Source organism: Ahaetulla prasina, chromosome 1, assembly GCF_028640845.1.
Source record: "Ahaetulla prasina isolate Xishuangbanna chromosome 1, ASM2864084v1, whole genome shotgun sequence".
NCBI lineage: Eukaryota > Metazoa > Chordata > Lepidosauria > Squamata > Colubridae > Ahaetulla > Ahaetulla prasina.
Window position 1 is genome coordinate 178,656,361 of NC_080539.1, and position 18,122 is coordinate 178,674,482.

An 18,122-nucleotide genomic window follows, 5' to 3' on the forward strand; every position below is an offset into this window, starting at 1 on the left:
TGGGAGAAACAGGAGCACTTTAGGATGGGTGTTTGTTTGTTTTTTAATCACACAGGATAACTTTTTAAAACGCGTCTCTCTTTCTCTCTGCTTCTTTTGTTTGTATCTCTGTCTGGGGCCTGAACTGCTCCCTCCAGGACCGGCACGATGGCGTCCCCAGCCACAGTTCCCGGCTGTCCCAGCTGGGCTCGGTCTCGCAAGGCCCTTACTCCAGCGCCCCTCCGCTCTCTCACACCCCTTCCTCGGACTTTCAGCCGCCCTACTTCCCGCCGCCCTACCAGCCTCTTCCTTACCACCAGAGCCAGGACCCTTACTCCCACGTCAATGACCCCTACGCCCTGAACCCGCTGCACCAGCCCCAGCAGCATCCCTGGGGGCAGCGACAGCGGCAAGAAGTGGGCTCAGAGGCCGGCTCGCTGCTGCCCCAGCCACGGGCTTCTTTGCCGCAGCTCTCGGGCCTCGACCCGCGACGGGACTACCACTCCGTCCGGCGGCCAGACGTCCTTCTCCATTCGGCTCACCATGGCCTGGACTCCGGCATGGGCGACGCGCTTTCCCTCCACGGCATCGGGCATCCCGGCATGGAGGATGTGCAGGTAAGTCCTCGCGGGAGAGCTGTGAGGTGTTGGGGATCGCGCTCCGGGACCGGCTAAGGCTAGGGTCATTGCCCCGTCAGAGTTTCTCGGAACCTCGGGAGCCTTTTGAGGCTAGAAAGCCACCCTGATACCAGTACAAGCTGGATTGGATGCCACGATCCATCAGTCCGGCGAAGTGGCCTAAAAGGGCTCTGCTGCCCCAAGCAACTTTGACGGACCAGGCTCCGGAGGAGGCCTGGCGTTTGCAAGAGGCGAGTCCGCCGCCTTCGTTCGGCGGCCAGTTGCCGGAGGCGCGACTGGGTTCCACTGGAACTGCTGCGCTGCCAAGTTACAGACCCAAACCCAGTGCGGCGGCAAAGTTTCTGCCCAATCTTAGAAGGCCTTGTCCTGTCGCATTTTCCCTAGCTACAAGGAACTCATTTCTAAGGAGAAGCTGCTCTCAAAAACGGGGCGAACACCCAGCTGGCCGACTCCGGATTCTGGAGGATGGTCAAAGAAATGGCGAGATCCCAACTCCAATCTTGCTAGTCCTTGTAGTACGCTATTCCCTCCTATGTTCCTAGGCTGTCTTAGAACCGCCGGGTCTTCGAAGGAAAAGGCTGGGCAGGAAAATTTACATTCCAGGCCAGCTTGGGGAAGTCCAGGACTTTGTGTCCCAGTCCGTCTAGCGTGGGGTGGGGTGGCTGGCTCAATTTTAGTCTGGCTTTCCCCTTTTCCAATTTAGATAAACAAGTCTGAAGAACTTGACAGGTTAACCTGACCAAAGAAGCTGGCAGTGTTAATGTGGTGTCTTTTGGTGGGGAAGGGAAAAGAAAAGGGTGTCGCCTTCAGCCTATATTGTGTGGGGCTTCTTAGCTACTGAGCTTCGATGGATTCTGGCCTTGATTATCTATCTATCTATCTATCTATCTATCTATCTATCTATCTATCTATCTATCTATCTATCTATCTATCTATCTATCTATCTATCCCTATCTCGCCCTCTCTCTCCCCCAGCGGCTTTGGTTCCCATGGCCGGCTGCGTGTGTATATTTGTGTATATGTAAATAACCTTCCAAAACAAAAACTGGAGCTGTGAAAAGTAGAGAAGCAAACAGTATGGAGAAAACAGGGGCTCACCGCATGTTTAGCAGCTCAACCGATAGGAAGTGGGACGCGGGGAGCACGAAGGTTTTGCGTTTCTCCACAACTGGGGCGGTTTTCTGCTGCGTTTTCCGCTCACCCTTTCCGGATTTTGGCGTGCAATTTAATTGCCCGAGGCAAGCTCCTGCGATTTAACAGACATGATCCTGGCTTTTTCCCTGAAGGGAAACCTCGGCTAGGCAAAAGGGAGCCTTCCTTTTCTATTTCTTAAAACTGCCAGAGTGAATGGCAATGAACCGAGCCAGATCATAAGAAAAGGCCTTCTTGGAAAAAGAACCTGACTATCCACTTTGACCATAGATTTACCCCCTGCTCTATCCCAAACCTGGAGTCCCGGAGGGCTCTAATCGAGGATCGATATTCTAATAACCAGTTATTCCCTTACTTCCCCCATTAGGTGTAAGGGTCTTTGCAAAGGAAGGCAATTTAATTTTGAAATACACTTATTATAAAAAATTCTGAAACTATTCCTTTGCAGACAAGAAACTGTTTAGCAGGAATTATCGTAGAAAATCAACACGCCCGCTTAGAGATCACCTTCGGGAGTAAAAGCAGGGAAAGGGAAGGCCCTGCGATATGTTACATTTTCAAGGGTGTTTGCCAGATGAAGTTAGATGCCTTGTTTTCCCTTCTAGTAGTTCTTCTCATCCTTCTAAGTCGAGTGTCTGTTTATTTAGAATTTATAAGGAGAACCTGGGGCGGCTCCCATATTATAATACACGACTTTATCTGGCTTCTGGGGCGGGATGGGAAGGGGGAGAAAGCTGAAAGAAAATACATCTTGTTCCCTTTCACTTAAAGTCGGCTGAATTGGAATGTGTCTGACTGTGACCCAAAGAAATCAGGCAAGCAGAGATGGGAGAAATTAAGGAGAAATACGCATCCCGCGCCCCTTTCTGTGCTTCTGAAAGAAAGACGGATCCCCCCCCCCCCCCCCCGCCACCGGTGTGTAGATTTCTGCCCCTGGCCACGTGCAGCTCAGGCTTTTGCAGGCTTATTCTAAAGAGAATTTAATTGCGTTCCAAGCTACTGGCTTCTAAGCCAAAGGTGCCTAGAGCGGCAGAGCGGAGACAGTGCCCCGAAAGTTGATCCAACAGGGCCTGTGGGTTGCTGTAATCAAGACCGGGAGGGTGTAAGTTGCAGGGTCTTGGGTCAATAAGATTGGGTCCTCCACACATCGCCCCGGTCATGCAGCCTCTCTCTCTCTCTCTCTCTCTCTTTCTATTTTTAAAAAAATTAGATTTCTCTGTGAGAAGTAGTGGCAAGAAGTTATTTAAGTCATGGATCGGTTTAAAAACTATGTAATCTGGGGAAAGTTAATAGACTAGGATCTTTTCCATCAATTCGGTGGAAGTTGGGTTCCTCTAACAATGGCTGGCCTGTAAGGGTAAAACACTGTTGAAAGAGCGGAGAATAAGATTGTCCAAACATTCCGTTATCCCCTTAAGAGATCCGATTTTAATTTGCTTTAGACGATTTTTTTTTAAAAAAAATGTATGTTGGTGTTAATGGGTTTGAAGAAACCATTCCATTTATTCTGCTGTAAGTACACTGACTGAACTGAGGCTGACAGGTGCCATAGTTAAACGGATTAAATTTGCTGCATCTAGAGGTACCACTATATGACCTGTCCATTCTAAGCTGGATTCTTTAAAGAGAGTTGCAGAATTCTGCGGGCAGGAATTCATGAATGGTTAACAGTTTCGGTTATTAGGTGGAATTGTAATTTTCAAAATAAAAATTTCACTTCGAAGTTCAGTGAGACTTATTTCTAAATATAGGATTGGACTCTTAAAATATATGTATACCTATAGGTAAACAAACGTTATATCGGGAGCTTGGTATTTCATAATTTCCTTTGTAAATTAAAATTAGAAAGGAGAATATGATCGATAGAAGGTTACAACATACACACGTGCGAAGGCCAGGAAGATGCTTGCAATTCTGGCTCCTCTAATTAAAATATGAAGGTCAACTTATCTCTGATATCGAGTTTGATATATACTCATGCAGAGTGCTGTCTACATGACAGGTGTCTGTGTGTGTGGGAGAGAGATTAAGGTAAATATGTATGAGATTATTATTAGAAACATCGGATAGTTCTTTCAGGTACACATCGCCATTCACAGTTCCGTGTGAGCCATGCACTGGGTTTTGCTTTGCTTATCACTTCCGTTGCAAATTTTATTACCTGGAAGAAGATGAAAGGGAAACCAGGATGTTTACTCCCCACGCCACAGTTTTCAGCCGTGGGCCTTACTGCTTCCCAAGTAGATGGCGTTGCAAGTTTGCCAAGCGTGCATTTCGGCTTCTCTCGTTGTGGGTCAATTTTGTTTCAGAGACAGGTTCGCCGTCCAATTGGATGGAGCCTTGAACAAAATGCTCATTTGCAGCCGCGCGCTCTTTAGCCTCGAGAAGGGTAGCCCCAGTAATTTCCCTCTGGCAGAAATCCCTTGATGGGGCGTTCTCATGCACGTGTCTCCCACGGAGCTCAAGGAGCGTGCATCAGGTTGCAACCCCACTTTTGCAAATTGATGTGAAAACGAATCCCCTGGCAATGCAAGATGCTGACTTCCGAGCAAGCGTTCAAGAGGAAGCAAAGGGCTAGAGATGTCTCCCCTCGCGCTCCGTCCCTCCCCTTCACCCTGATTTTGTTAAATCGACTGGGGAGAAATATTTTCAATTGGTGGTGGGTCATTAGTGATCTCTCTTCTTCTGCGCTCCAACCTTTCTCCTCTGTCTTGCCGCCTCTCCTAACAGGAGTTGAAGAGATCAAGTTTTGTGGCGGGCGAAAGACTAGAATCTTTCCCAATCCGATGCCCACTTCAGCTTGGACTTCAGCTCCCATCTTCCCTCGCCGGAAAGGCCCAGGGAATTCTGGGAACTGAAGTGCCTCTGGACAGGACTTCTGGAACTGAACCCTGCAATTAAAGAAACCCAACAATTAAAAAGTGTGAGGGGTGTGTGGGAGTTTGTGCTAGGTGGGTGGGTATCCGTGCACGCGCATGCTGCTTTCCACGTTTCCGCGCCCAGTCCTAATTAAATCTTTACGATTCTCTCTGTGACTATTAACTGCCAGCATGCTGCGCGAATATCCTGTACAAAAACCCAGCAGGCGGCCGTAATTAGATAGAAAATCAGACAAGACTCTTCTCATTAACTACAACAGCTCAACCACATTGTGGAGTGGGGGAGAGGGGAGTGGGAAAGGAGTCGGAGGTCGTGTGTGACCCTTGTCCGAAGTTAGCACCACTCATCCGCCTTCCATCCCCTCGAAGATGGAAGGAAGTTAGTATAGAGAAACCCAGAATAATGCCAAATTGGCAGATTCGCATTTCGTTCTGCCCTGGAAGAAAATGACACACGCAGTTGAAAACCCACCTTCTCCCTCAAACACTGCCGACATAAAGTAAACCTACCAATGAAGAAAGTGGGATCTTGTTTGGACAACTCTGGGTCTTCGGAGAGTCACTATAGGACTGCTGAGCCAGTGAAACTCTTTTTACATTCTTAACAGCTCACCTGAAACTATAAAAGGGAGGAAGGGGGAAGGAGCATGGCAACACTTTATCTTTAATCACTTTATGGGGGCTTCTAACTTCCTCCCAGCTGAGAGGTTGCGGTGGGCAAGTTTTTCACCCCAGATTTAATAGCACTGCAGGTGCAAGAACTATTGGTGAGGTTCACCCATCACACACTGAGTTCTGGGGATGGGATACGGTGTTCCGGCTGAGTTTAGGGGTCAGTGTAGGATGCAAACCCCATGTGATGAGCAGCTATATGAATGGAAGGAAGAAAGGAAGTTTATGACATATTAGTTCTGTCATGCCAATGTGCCACTGCCAAGAAAAGCCACATAGTAAAATGTGGCCCAAGATCACAAGCTCTCTGGCAGTGAAATTTCCAGATGGTGGAGATGAGTCTTTGACATTGGAGCTGGAGGAAGGCTGCTTGGAATTCTGGTCTGTTCAATCTGTCGTGCCTGCTTCCAGATCAATGTGTTTGGGACCAAATTATAAGTGACTGGACCTGGGTGATGCAGAAAATCTTGAATTGGCATGGCATGGTGGCTGCCAGCCAAATGTAGAGTCAGAAATGTGGGCTGTGGTTTAGGACACAAGGTGCCTAGAACCATACTTGGCCTCTTGGCTCAGCCCCAAAACTCTGGGTGGGTTGATTTCATAGATAGATGTTCAGTTTACAAGTTCTATGTTGAATCTTATTTCTTGACTATCGTGCATAATTATTGGGAGTCCTGCTCAAAGCTTTCTTATGTTCTCTGGAGCAACTGAATGAGCCTAGGGCCTTGGAGGAACAAAGTTAATTCCTTAGATTTCAGCTGTCCTCTTCTGAAATAGGACTGTGGTTACTTCAAGGCATTTAAGGTTTATTGAACAATGGTTTACACAACACTGTTTTCTGAATTTCTAGGATGCACTGAATTCATTACCATGGTTGGCTTCACACAATGCCTTGATCTAAAATATATTAACCATTTTTGAGATAATGGGCAGTGCGAGACAGCCTATATTTTTTTATAAAACAACAACCTAAATTGATGTAAACTTAAGGGAACTTAATATTTAACTTGGGCTGAGAGGCAGAAGAGAAAGGGTGTGACCAGATTATGTTCTTGCCATCTGTAAGAAAGTGGGGAATGATATATTCTAGTTCCATATGGCCTTTCTATTTGTTCTTCTTTATCACTGAGCCACGGTTGCTAATTTGCCTATTTAATGGCGGAGAAAACAGGGAACCTCCTTCTGAAATTAAGACTCTCTGTTGATAAACTGAGGCAGATTCAGGCTGGCTAGGTTCATACAATTGTAGCAGGAAATGTTTCTGATACAAATGGGAGGGACTTGATTGATTGCAGGGGGGATCCCCTGCTCCTTTCAAGATGCTTCTGTCCACTGCGAGTTGCTACATGTAAGGAGTCTGCAATTATCATTCAGGAGAATGTTAAGAGCACAGCCCCATTGCTTAGCAGAAGAAGCCCCTTCCTTCCATAATAAGAGAGTACAGTATGGTGCAACGCTGCATCTGCCAATATAGAAAGGACACCTCCCCAAAATGCTCTTCTGAAGTGTTTGAAAGCATTTCATCAAAAGGCATGAGCTTTATTTGAGCTGCACATCACGAAAGCTAACGGCCTCTTATAAAATGTATTGGTCAGAAAAGATGCTGTCACTCTTGATTTTTTTTGCCAACTTACACTAAAAAGGCTCTCCCCCCTACAGTGTCCAAAATGTTGGTCTTCTATCATCCCTACTGACTAGTGATTAATCAGAGTTTACCATTCTTTGATTTGCATTCTAAGCATATCAGATGCAGATTTATCAGCCTTTGGTAAATAACAAAGCTCAGGCTATCTAAAGCAATATTAAAATTAAGCATCATTGGAGCTAATTCCGTTTTTATAGACATGGCAGTTCCCTGTAAAAGTTGAGGGGCCTCTTGTTTCCTTATCCTCAGGTAGCAGCCACAAGGTAGTAAGGAAATTTCTGCTGTCAAAAGTAAAAGTTGCCCTTATAGGGAGAATGATAAGTCAATCAGTTACTACTCCCATCCCATCTATTCTTTGTTCCCTCTCAAACTCCAGAAGGGCTGGAGTCCAACTGTACAGAAATAAATAAAAGCTGAAATCACCTCTTTACTCCCACTACGTGTGGCTCAGTGTCATAATGTATATTTGAGACCTGCCACAATTCATTTTCTTTGCATTGCCTTCTATGTCATTATAATTTCTCTCCCTCTCCCTCTCTTCTCATCCATTGAAGTCAATTGTCCCACAAAAGGGAGTGTGGCAATTAAAATGCCGAAATAACTCTTGAAATAATATTTTCTTTGTTCAGTTATCTGCTTTAAAAGAAAACAAAATCTTAAATGCTTGATCATGTTAAATACTGAACTGTGTTTGGGGTGGTGCCCCTCCTCCAGTCAGTAATCCTTAAAGTTGGTGGACTGGAAGGAGTTGGGTAACTTTTATGTAAGTTTGTGCTAATTGGTTGACTTCAGGGTCTAAATCCATTTCCAACATCCATCAGAGACTCAGCGGCATAAATTGTGCAATAAACTTATAGCAAGCCATTGATCTTTATAAGGAGGAATGCAGAGTCCCTCGTTTATTTTCTCCCAGAGCAAAACTCTGTACCTATTTTCTTGGGACAAAACCTACTGAGCACAGGGAACTCCAATAAAAGCTAGGTCAGAAGGGAAGTGGATAAATAGCAATAAATTCAAGAGTTTTCTTGTCGAGCAAACTTGCACCCACTGCTAATTTTTTGCCGCCCGTCAAAAGTTTAGTTGCAGGTGTCAGTGGGCTGCACATATACCAGAGCCAAAATTGTAAGGCTCCAGGGAATAAAGGCTGAGCACCATTGATGTGTTACTTGGCCTCTTAAATCATTACACGGATCACGCCGCTGCACGTTTTCTGTTCACCCTAAATCCCCAAAGAAAAGGAAGCTTCATTTTCATACCATTTTAACATGGGGAAAAGTATATTTCCCCAATTAATTGTTCTTCGTGGAAATAATGAGGGTTCATTAATGAATTTGAGATGGTGTGGGACTTTGTCCAGCTCTCTGCTCCTCTTTGTTCTTTTGCTAAGTGCTGGGAAATTTGAATAGTGATTTTTCCCTTCTTTCTCCCCCTCTGTCCTTAGGCAGTAGAAGATGCTAATAACAGCGGCATGAACTTGCTGGACCAGTCGGTCATCAAAAAAGGTATGGGTAACTTTTCAATTGTTGCAGTGTTTGTTGAGTATTTGTGGGCACTTTACAAAGGCCTACTTGGAAGTAAGCTTCACGAGGGGCTTTCTTCCAGGTAGCGTTGAGGATGGGGTTGTGTGCTTTGTATACAGAGAAAGCTATTCAAATCCCAGAAAGGAAAGCCCTTGTTATCCGGATTTGATTCAATATTTGCAACATAACGGTACCATTCTTAAGCACTGTAATCAGGAGCAGGAAGTAGAGATACTGAACGAAGCAGCCCATTGGCTGGGAATCTTGCCCACCACACTGCTTGCGTGAAGCCTTTTTCCTCTAGTTCTGGGAAATAACTTCCCCTCTTTGCCCATCGTCGTTGCGGAATTAGCTCAGCATCGCCTGCAAGAGACCGAATTCTTGACTTGGGTGCTTTTGGTTTTGCTGGAGCTTCTTTCCAAGCAATATTTTAGGGGTTGTGTGAATATGAGCGGAATCTGCTTCCAAGGAGGATGGGTGATTTCCAGGATGGGTGAAAATCTGCCCTGTTGTTTAAGTTTAGCTCCTGTGAAGAGGGAGGGAGAGCTTAGCACTCACAGAAAACGTCTTATTTGAAGGCTGGGGATTCCACCTCTCTTGTGCGGATGTACCTATATCTAGGTAGAAAAGATTTCATCCACCCCCAGAGCAGAAGGCTGCCCTTGGGAGTATAGTAAACGTACACTCTCTTCTGTATAAGCAGGTGGGGGGGAGGCGTCGGTCTTCCTTGGCGATATGTTGGATTTTTTATAGCCGCCCAGTACTTGTGGGCCGGAATGAGGGGACCGAGCATCTCTGTTCAGGATTCCACCCCACCCCCCCGCGCTTCATTTGTCTACACAGGCATACGTGATTTAGTGTAAGTGTGCGGCTTCGCCCCACTCTAGTAGAGGGAACGTGATCTTAACAAATGTTTGCAATCTCTTGTACAGCTGTAAGCAAAATAATTAACTAATTAAACTAATTAAATGTAATTACAATAACTCATTTTGGGCGTATTGCAGCTGCTTCATGCCCCCCCCCCATTTCCCGTTTTGAATTTCTTTGACAGGCTCGGGGAGAGACACGCCCCCTCCCTGCGCAAAGCTGCTGAAGGAGGGAAGGAGCGAGCTTTAATTAGCAGCGGAAAGGCGCGCTTGAAATTCAGCTGATCTCTCTCCCCGAGAAGTGGGGAAAGCTCATTCCTTATTATTTCTGTGCTTACCCCCAAATAGGAACAACCTTATCCGAACTAATGGGAGTTTTCCTCACCTAGAATGCTTGTTTGAGAACAAATCGAACAGGTCTCGGGGTTTGGGCCAGTTCAAGGGCTTCCTCTCCTCCCCCTCCTTCTGGCCCTTGGGTGGAATTAGGACCTGGTCTTGTCTCACGCGTGGGCCGTCTGCACGGTCCGCAGGCTGACTTGGATGCTCCAGAGCAGGGGTCTCCAATCTTGGCAACTTCCAAAGTCCGCGCAGGCGCAGGCAACTCGCTCTGCTATGGGCCACCTGTCGTAAGGTCCCACTGATCTCCCCAGGCTTAACTTGGGATCTAGTTTTCTGGCCAATTTTGAAGTCAACCTTCCAGCAGAGTTTACACAAAACGCCTGCTTAGTAAGAGGCGTCGTTCTGGAACGGCGAGGCAGAATTTGGAAAATAAATACCCCCATTCAGGAACGCTTGACATAAGTAGCTCCATTCTTTTCAGACCCTTAAGTAAATGATAGTTGGGCAAGAAGCAGAATGGGGGGAACCAGCGGCGATGTCATCCAGATGCTGCTTGCTACCTTGATACAGCCTTCAGAAATCAGAAATGGAAAATGGAAATAATGTCTGCTCATCTATTCAATAATTCAAATCTAGATGCTGTTGCTTGAACAGAAAGTGGAATCGGAAAGTGTATCTTCACCCATGAACACTAAGGGTGTTTAGGATTGGAAAATAGGCCTTGAGGCGTTTTCTTAGAAGTGATTTATAGCATCACCCTAACTATCGGTGTGGCCACAGAAGTCTGCCTTCATTATTCTGTCGGGCCCGCGATGGGTGGATAACGCTGTAAATCACGAGTTAAGAAATGGCCTTGGTGGAGCTTACTTTGGAATAAATAGCCTAGGAATAGAGTGTTTATCGGACATCTGTTTCACTGAAAGCCTCTGGGCTTAATTTCCAGGTGAATAAGTTTATTATCCTCGTCTTGAAATGTATTAACTATTCTTTATAATACCTCCTGGGAAGGTAACTCCTTCTCTAGCTTGAGAACTTCCGTCATCTCCACGCTAGTTACCACCTACCAGGCTCTATTGTCCACTAAATCTCGGGTCGTGGGATTTTTAACTTGGTTAACTGAACAGTAACTTGTCCAATTAATTAACTATGTTCAGGTTCGCACGACGCATTTGGTTAGAATACCTTGGCTAATTTACGGTTCTTCTGTTTTGTTGTTTTTGGGCGTTTGCTACAACGAAGTGGAGCCTCCCTATCGGAATGCCTCCGGTGGCTTCTTTCTCTCCAATCCGCTGAATCCATGGGAAATGGAGTTGACTCCTGTGTTACCCAGAACTCTCCCGGTTTTCCTAGCACACAAATATTATTGTGACCAAGATAGGCTAAAAAGATAAATTATTAAATACAAATAACCCATCCCTCAGAGCCTTGTTTTTATGGAACTGAGGCCTCTAAAACAGGGGTCCCCAACCTTGGCAACTTTAAGCCTGGCAGGCTTCAAATCCCAGTAAAGCTGGCTGGGGAATTCTGGGAATTGAAGTCCGCCAGGCTTAAAGTTGCCAAGGTTGGGGACCCCTGCTCTAAAAGCAATGGCCGTATCTGTCATTTTTTATTGCTTCTTTGGCCTCGGAATGTGTGGCCCTCCTTTCTCTCCCAGATCGCTTTTTGTACATTTTTAACAGCCCCCCCCCCGCTTTCCTCCTTCAGCTATCCACTTCTTCCCTTGTCTCCCAGATTAAAAAAATATACAGCTAACTGGATTAAAATTCAAGTAAAAGTTTAAGATAGCAACCTGTCCTGTAATCGGAGCAACAATAGTACATTCTACCAGCCATCACACACCAAAATCGCTCAAGCACAGCTCCATTTCAAGAGGGACAGCTCACTCGTGGCTGCCTTGGCACAAAGCGCTCTATTAATCATGGTTAACAAACCTCAGTGGGGGTGTTTAGTATTGTACTGTTTTCATTTAGCCTGCTCTTATATCTGAGGCCAGTGCAAGATCTGTTTTGCCTGACACAACAGCCCTGCGAGGTAGACAGCTGAGAAAATCTGACTGGCCCAAAATCAGTTAGGGGGTTTCCATGGCTGAGGTCTCCTCAGTCACAATCTAATATCTTCTACCATCGCCAGCAATAATAATAATTTTGCGTGGTTTGCACGATTTGCTAAGCCACAATGAACAACATGGTAATTTGGTTCCCAAACGTTTAATCGTTGGGTTTTAATTTAGCCAATGCGGTTTGTAAACCACGGTTTATCAGATTGCGTGAACCCAGCCACCAAGTACCGTAGGACACTTAAAGAGACAGCTTTACACATGAAGAGCAGGCGATCCGGATCGCAATACTAATTTTCTGCATTCTACTTCAAAATAAAAATTGGCTTTTTCCGTGGCATCCAAAATTCAGCTGCCTAGAAGTTTATTCCTGCCTCGCCCTGGTCAGACTTTATAGCAGACATTTAAAGTACAGGGCTTCTTTCCTAATACATCAATGCTAAATTGACACTGATTTTTCCGTGTTTTAAGACTTGGTCTTGCGGAGTCCTCTTAGGGCCTCGCTCTCTCTCTTTAAAAAAAGGTGGGTTCGTTGACTCTATTTGTTTGTATCGCTGCCGGGTTCAGATGCAATATGACGCGGCTGCGCAGCCCTCTCTTCACCACCACCACCACCACCCCACGCCCCCTCCCGGTCTGGTGATGTTTGCGATTCGGGCTTCCTTGACATTTCTGAAGTAATTTAGTTAAGGGGAAATGAGTTGTTCCCAGTAGAGAGAGCAAACGAATGGAGGGGAGGGTAGCCAGCGTGATAAACGGCGCTTTCATTTGGAGATCTCCAGAGCTCGTTTAAGGCTCATTTTCCGTATTAGCCCCCTTTGAGCTATTAAGGCACCAGGCGGCGAGCGTGACTCCTCGGCTCGGGGCGGGCCAGCCAGGAAAGCCCCCGCAGAGCACCTGAGCTGATTCCTGACCACCGGACTGGAGGAGAAGAGCGAATGGCTCTGTCTTGGGGGCGGGGGGAGACACCCACCCTTCTCTTAATCTAAAGTGGCGAAGGGGGGGTTAATACGATTTGGAGGGGGCTGGTCAATGAGCAATCAATAAAGTAATAATGAGAGGGACGCGCTACATTAGCAGGCTAGAAATCCAACGAGACATTAAAGAATCATTCCCAACTCTCGTCGCTACCGTGTTAAGACGGGCGGCTCGGCGAGGGACTAATGGTTGTTCCCAGAAAGAGAGGCACCCAAACCCCTGAGCCAAAGTTGACCGCGACGGGGGTGGGCGGTTCAAGGGAGGCTTCCCCCTTGAGGGTAGGGTGTGTGTGTGTGTGTGTGTGTGTGTGTTTCCTTGGGTTTAACAGTTTATGCAAATCCTATCTTGGTGGCCTGTAAAGAAAATCATAGCTGGTGGTTTCGATATTGTGTGAACTCAGGCAACCTTGCTTTAGTCGGTAAGCTAAGGAAGCCCCGGCTCTGTGTGATGCCAGACCCCGATCGCAGAAATTCTAATTTGCATGGCTTGTGGAACGAAATTTGCAGAGGTTCTCGCCTAGAGAGAGAAAAAGGGGTATTAGCTTCACCCATTCAGAGTGGGGAAAAAAGCGACTCCTCCCAGCCTTTACCTGACTTGGCTTCGCATACTTTCCAATGGAGCTTACTTCTGAGTAAGCATGTTTTCCAGCCCTGCACCCTCATGAGTCGTTAATAAGTAACTAATTCCCTTAAACTAATTGTATGTGTTTAAGGGAGAACTAATCTGAATTAAGCGGGAGAATTGGTTCTCCACTCAAGCTTTTTTTCATGCAATTATCTCTGCCAGGTCATGTGCTTCTTCTATCCTGGGATAATTTATCCACCCCTCCCCTCTCGTTCCCCACTTCCCAGCTCGGCTTCCTCATTGATTATATGGAACTGTAGATCGGGACCCCCCCTTCACGGAATGGAGTAGTCTTCCAGTCTTGGATGGGGGCGAGATACTTAGACTGCAACCCCATATGCCCTTACAAGGTGCAATAGGATTTGGAGAGGTTCGCTTTGGTGAGGCCCCTACACCTGGTCTGTGGGCGAGGAAGGGGTCTCTCGTTCAAGGATGGAGGGTGACCCTGAATATTTGGCCCGGCCCAGATGGGTTCCTTCAGAGACAATGCAGGGTTTTGACTCTAGTGCCATATCGCCGTTACTCTCGTAGGAAATAACAATAGGCTGGATGGTTTGATCGTTCTGGATGCGGCAAGGGTGCAATTATTCCCGGCCAAGTGGAGTTATCGCTGGAACTGGCTTTAGGGGGAAATGATGTTATGTGGATGACTGACAGGGGGAGGCAGCGAAGCTTTAAAGGAATCCCAGCTACTCATCCCGAGGCCGCGGGCAAACTGAGTGTCTTAAGAGGATAAGGGGTAGCCAGTAGCTTGCCATTCTTCACTCCCCGGGGGTTTTAAAGAAAGCTCCTGAAACTAGCGTTGGAATATGGGACCCGGTGATGACCTCGGCACAAGCGAATGAGAAGCATAATCCTAGGATGGCATTAACAGCCTGAGGGCGTAATTGCTGCCTGCTGCCAATACGAAGGTTGGCACCTTCCGGGTCAATAAGGAATAGTTAACTCTAGAGCTACATTGTCTGTGTTGTCAAAATCTGAATGGTCGCTAGTGGGCAGCCTAGAGTTCGCGGTTTTTTTTTCGTTTCACGTAGAGTCCCGGTATTCTGTAGCCCAGATCTAACCGGCCTTACTAATAATCGTCGCGGTCGGAACGGAAGTTTAGTTAAGTCTGCCTTTTTCGTACTACAGGTGAATCTGAAAACATTTAATCTTCCACCCACTCCATGCGAAAAGGAGCAGACCCAGTTCTAACATGCCAGTTTGAGATACTTATGTCCTCAAAAAAATTAATTGCAGTCTAAATCCTTTAATGGGATTTACTCTGAAAGGAGCTGGTATAGGATCGCAGCTGTGGTTTTTCACGCACATTCCAGGTCGTGCATCATGTGCGGTTTAGGATCGCCTATCCAGCACTCGGAATTTCCCCTGGTTTGGTTGGTTGCCGAAAGTGGCTGAGCTGCTTTTCTGCCAGCTAGTCAGAAGTGCCAAGGGATGAGCGAAAAAGGCTCCTTTTGTGACAAAGGACTGACTCGAGTAAATTTGGAGTTTGCAAGCCCAAGACATCGAACTAAACCATGCACATTTCTGCCTATTACTCCCCTACCTCTTCCACCAGGTTTATTAACCAAATTGAATTCTTTATAATCTAGAATTATAGATAAACTTAGATGTTCCTTGCAGTGTTTGTGGCTGGAGGGGAGGGTGAGAGGAAGAAGCTTTTTAAAAATGGTAGTAGAGATGTGCTGAGAACTTAGAGCATCTTCTACACTTCCCCAAATTATTCTGTGTGCTGAGAGGACAGATATGTCATATCAAAACTGGGGATGCTATGAAGACTCTCTAAGCTACTGGGAGTGGGGTGGGCGGTTTTTTAGTGGCCTGAAAGGGTAAGACTAATCAAATATCCGAAATCTTGCTTCTTAACTTTTAATCTTTTCATTTTTTATTTCTTTTTTAACACTTTTAAACTTTTTATTACATTGTAAGCCGCCTAAAATCACTGTCTTTGTGAGGTGGGCGGCATAGAAATTTAATAAATAAACGGGTGGCAATCGGCGGAGCCTTCATCTTGCCTACCTATGAGTAAGGTTAGACGGTTTCATATGGGAGGTGGTGCTGCTTCAACGAGTGTTTCAAAATATATTTCCTCGGGAGAAGGGGGAAATAATGAATCTACATGCCCCACCGCCAGCCCCATAAATACAATCTCTGCCGGATTCCATTTTGGGAGCGGGGTGGGGTGGGGGGAGAAAACCAAACCCGCATAAGAAACTCTTTCACTATTGCACACGTGAAGGTATTTACTTGGATAGATTAAACGTTTAATGTACGAGCCAAAGAGCCAGCCAAAGCCCCTCCCGCAGCACCACCACCACCCCGCGATTCGCGGAGCCAGAGACACACAGCGATCCTCTGAGGCGCAACTGCTTCCTGGGTTTCTGCTCTGCCATTGGGGGAGCCCCACCAAGAGAGATGCGTTTTTTGCCTTTTCGCCGCCGCCGCCGCCTTCCAACCTAGCTGTAATATATGCGCGGAAAATGGTAAACATGTCAAGGAGCGAAAAGTGTCACGCTGGGTTGCTTCATGCTCCATTTCCTTGCTGTATCCCGCTGCTGTCGTTGTAAAGCCAGCCTCGCTCGACGACCAGCTCCCGTTTTCGGGAACAACACTGTTCGTAATTACTAACAAACCAAGCGGCGACTGCGGTTAACTTACTTTCTCACTTTTATCGAGAAGCTCAAGAGAAATGGGGGGGGGGGGTTGGGATTGGGGGAAGGCGGCGGAACAAGAATGGGGACGGTCCCTATCGGGTGAAGAAATTAAAAGTAGCCATTCTCTTCACAAATTTGCCATTTAGAAAGGGGAACGGAGAGGAGAAACAGCAAAGCAAGCGTTTCCAATGTGAACGGAAGTTTGAATCTTGAAAGCGGAGGCGGTGAGGATGGATGAACGCTACAAATGAAGTTATGGGATCGACCCGCCCTCCCCTCCAGCATGAATTATTTGCAGGACTGAGGCGGGAGGGAGAGCTGCGACCGTTGCATCCTGTCCAGAGGCCCAATTATCGGGGTGTAAATATTTGTAACGATTTCTTCCACGCATAAAAAGCGTTGCGGGACAAGCCTAGCCTGGAGTTTATTCCGGGATTAGTGGGGTTACAAGTCATAGGCTTTGTCTAAAGGACGGACCTATGGACGTGCGGCTAGAGGAACATCAATGCCTTGCAAAATGAGGGGAGAGCACTCCAGATTGTGGATGAGGCTGGTATTTTTGATACCAGCCTCATCCACCTACACAAGGGATTTTGAGATTCCTGGCAATCGCAGCACACATTCATTGGTGGGGGGAGAGAAAGGATGATCGACTTTTTGGTCTGCTGTGCCTTTTCAAGGGTTATTGGAGAAAGCATTGAGAAATTCTGCAGTTTTGAAGCTGAATGCTTCTGAATGCTGTTGCCTTTTTGATATAATGCAAAGAATAAATCTTAATAAATCATATTTCTTAGAATGAGATTTTAATCTCGTGTATATATGGATATGTTTGCCCTTACAATTTTAGGACAGGAGCATACCCTAATTAGCCCTCTGGAACAATTGTCATTATTTCCCATGTTCTGAAGCTTAATTCTAGGATTTTAAATTGGCTTTGTAGCTTCAGCTAAATCTAGACGTCTGGAATCTTTACTGCATATTGAAACAAGTAACAAAATAAATGTCCCTTGATCTTAAAAAAAAAAAAACCGGCAAGAGAGACATGTAAATTAAAATGAAGCATCAATTACCAAATGAGCCTTGTTTTATAGCTTTATCTTATTATACACACCGCCTTGCTCTGATGTATACACCTAATGTGTGTATCTTGAGTAACTGAAATCACCAAATTGCATTACCTCTGGCAACAGCTTTAATATTAAAATAATTATACAGATCTATAGAATTTGATCCCCCCACTTGTTTCTTCCATGGGAAACTTGCATTTATTTTTTCTTTTAAGAAGCGTTAAGTAATGTACAAAAGATGGAATACAGATTAGAGCTCGTATCCCTGGTGCTATGAAGTAGCAGTAGATATGAGGCAGAGACTTGGAGGAACTCTTGGTATATTTGCACAAGTCATCAAGCTGTTTACCAAAGGACTGGCGGTTTTTGGGTTTTCCTTTCTCCCAAGATGCATAAAACAGGAAGCAGGCAGGCACAGTCTCATCTGTCTCCGTGGAAACTATTCCGGTAAAGATATATATTCGACAAAAATTAAATGCAGCCTGTAAATATTCAAAGCCAATAAGCAGTGTCTGCAGTACTGAAATTTCCCTTGTCCTCTCAACACAAAGCCATTAACTGGTTTGGACCACAACCTCTGATTCAGATAACTCCTGATTCAGCCAGGAGCTTGCAGTGCTTCAGTAGAATGATTTGGGGAGGGGAGCTAAGGACACCTATCCTATCTTACACTACCCACATTTAAATAGAATAGAATAGAATAGAATAGAATAGAATAGAATAGAATAGAATAGAATAGAATTTTATTGGCCAAGTGTGATTGGACACACAAGGAATTTGTCTTGGTGCATATGCTCTCAGTGTACATAAAAGAAAAGATACATCAAGGTACAATATTTACAACACAATTGATGGTCAATATATCAATATAAATCATAAGGATTGCCAGCAACAAGTTATAGTGATACAGTCATAAGTGGAAAGAGATTGGAAAAATGCAAACCATTTATCTGCTTTGAAACAGATTGGAACGCCAACATCTGGAGCCCACACCAGATTTGTTGAAGCATCATATACTGTAACTCCCAAAATTTCATGATGATTTGAGATCAG

The 18,122-nt window shown here is 45.7% G+C and overlaps 1 protein-coding gene across 13 annotated transcripts in view; it reads left to right on the forward strand.

Moving 5' to 3' along the window:
• The window catches only part of TFAP2B (transcription factor AP-2 beta), a 66,036-nt gene that overhangs the window by 5,829 nt on the left and 42,085 nt on the right, over positions 1–18,122 (forward strand). For all 13 annotated transcript variants that reach the window (XR_009155049.1, XR_009155045.1, XR_009155044.1 and 10 more), the window contains 2 exons: positions 138–596; positions 8,407–8,467. Coding sequence is in view for 10 of the 13 variants with exons in the window: in XM_058182775.1 (XP_058038758.1) it covers positions 138–596; positions 8,407–8,467 (520 nt within the window). In the remaining 3 variants the exon portion in view is untranslated. The remainder of the gene's footprint in view (positions 1–137; positions 597–8,406; positions 8,468–18,122) is intronic.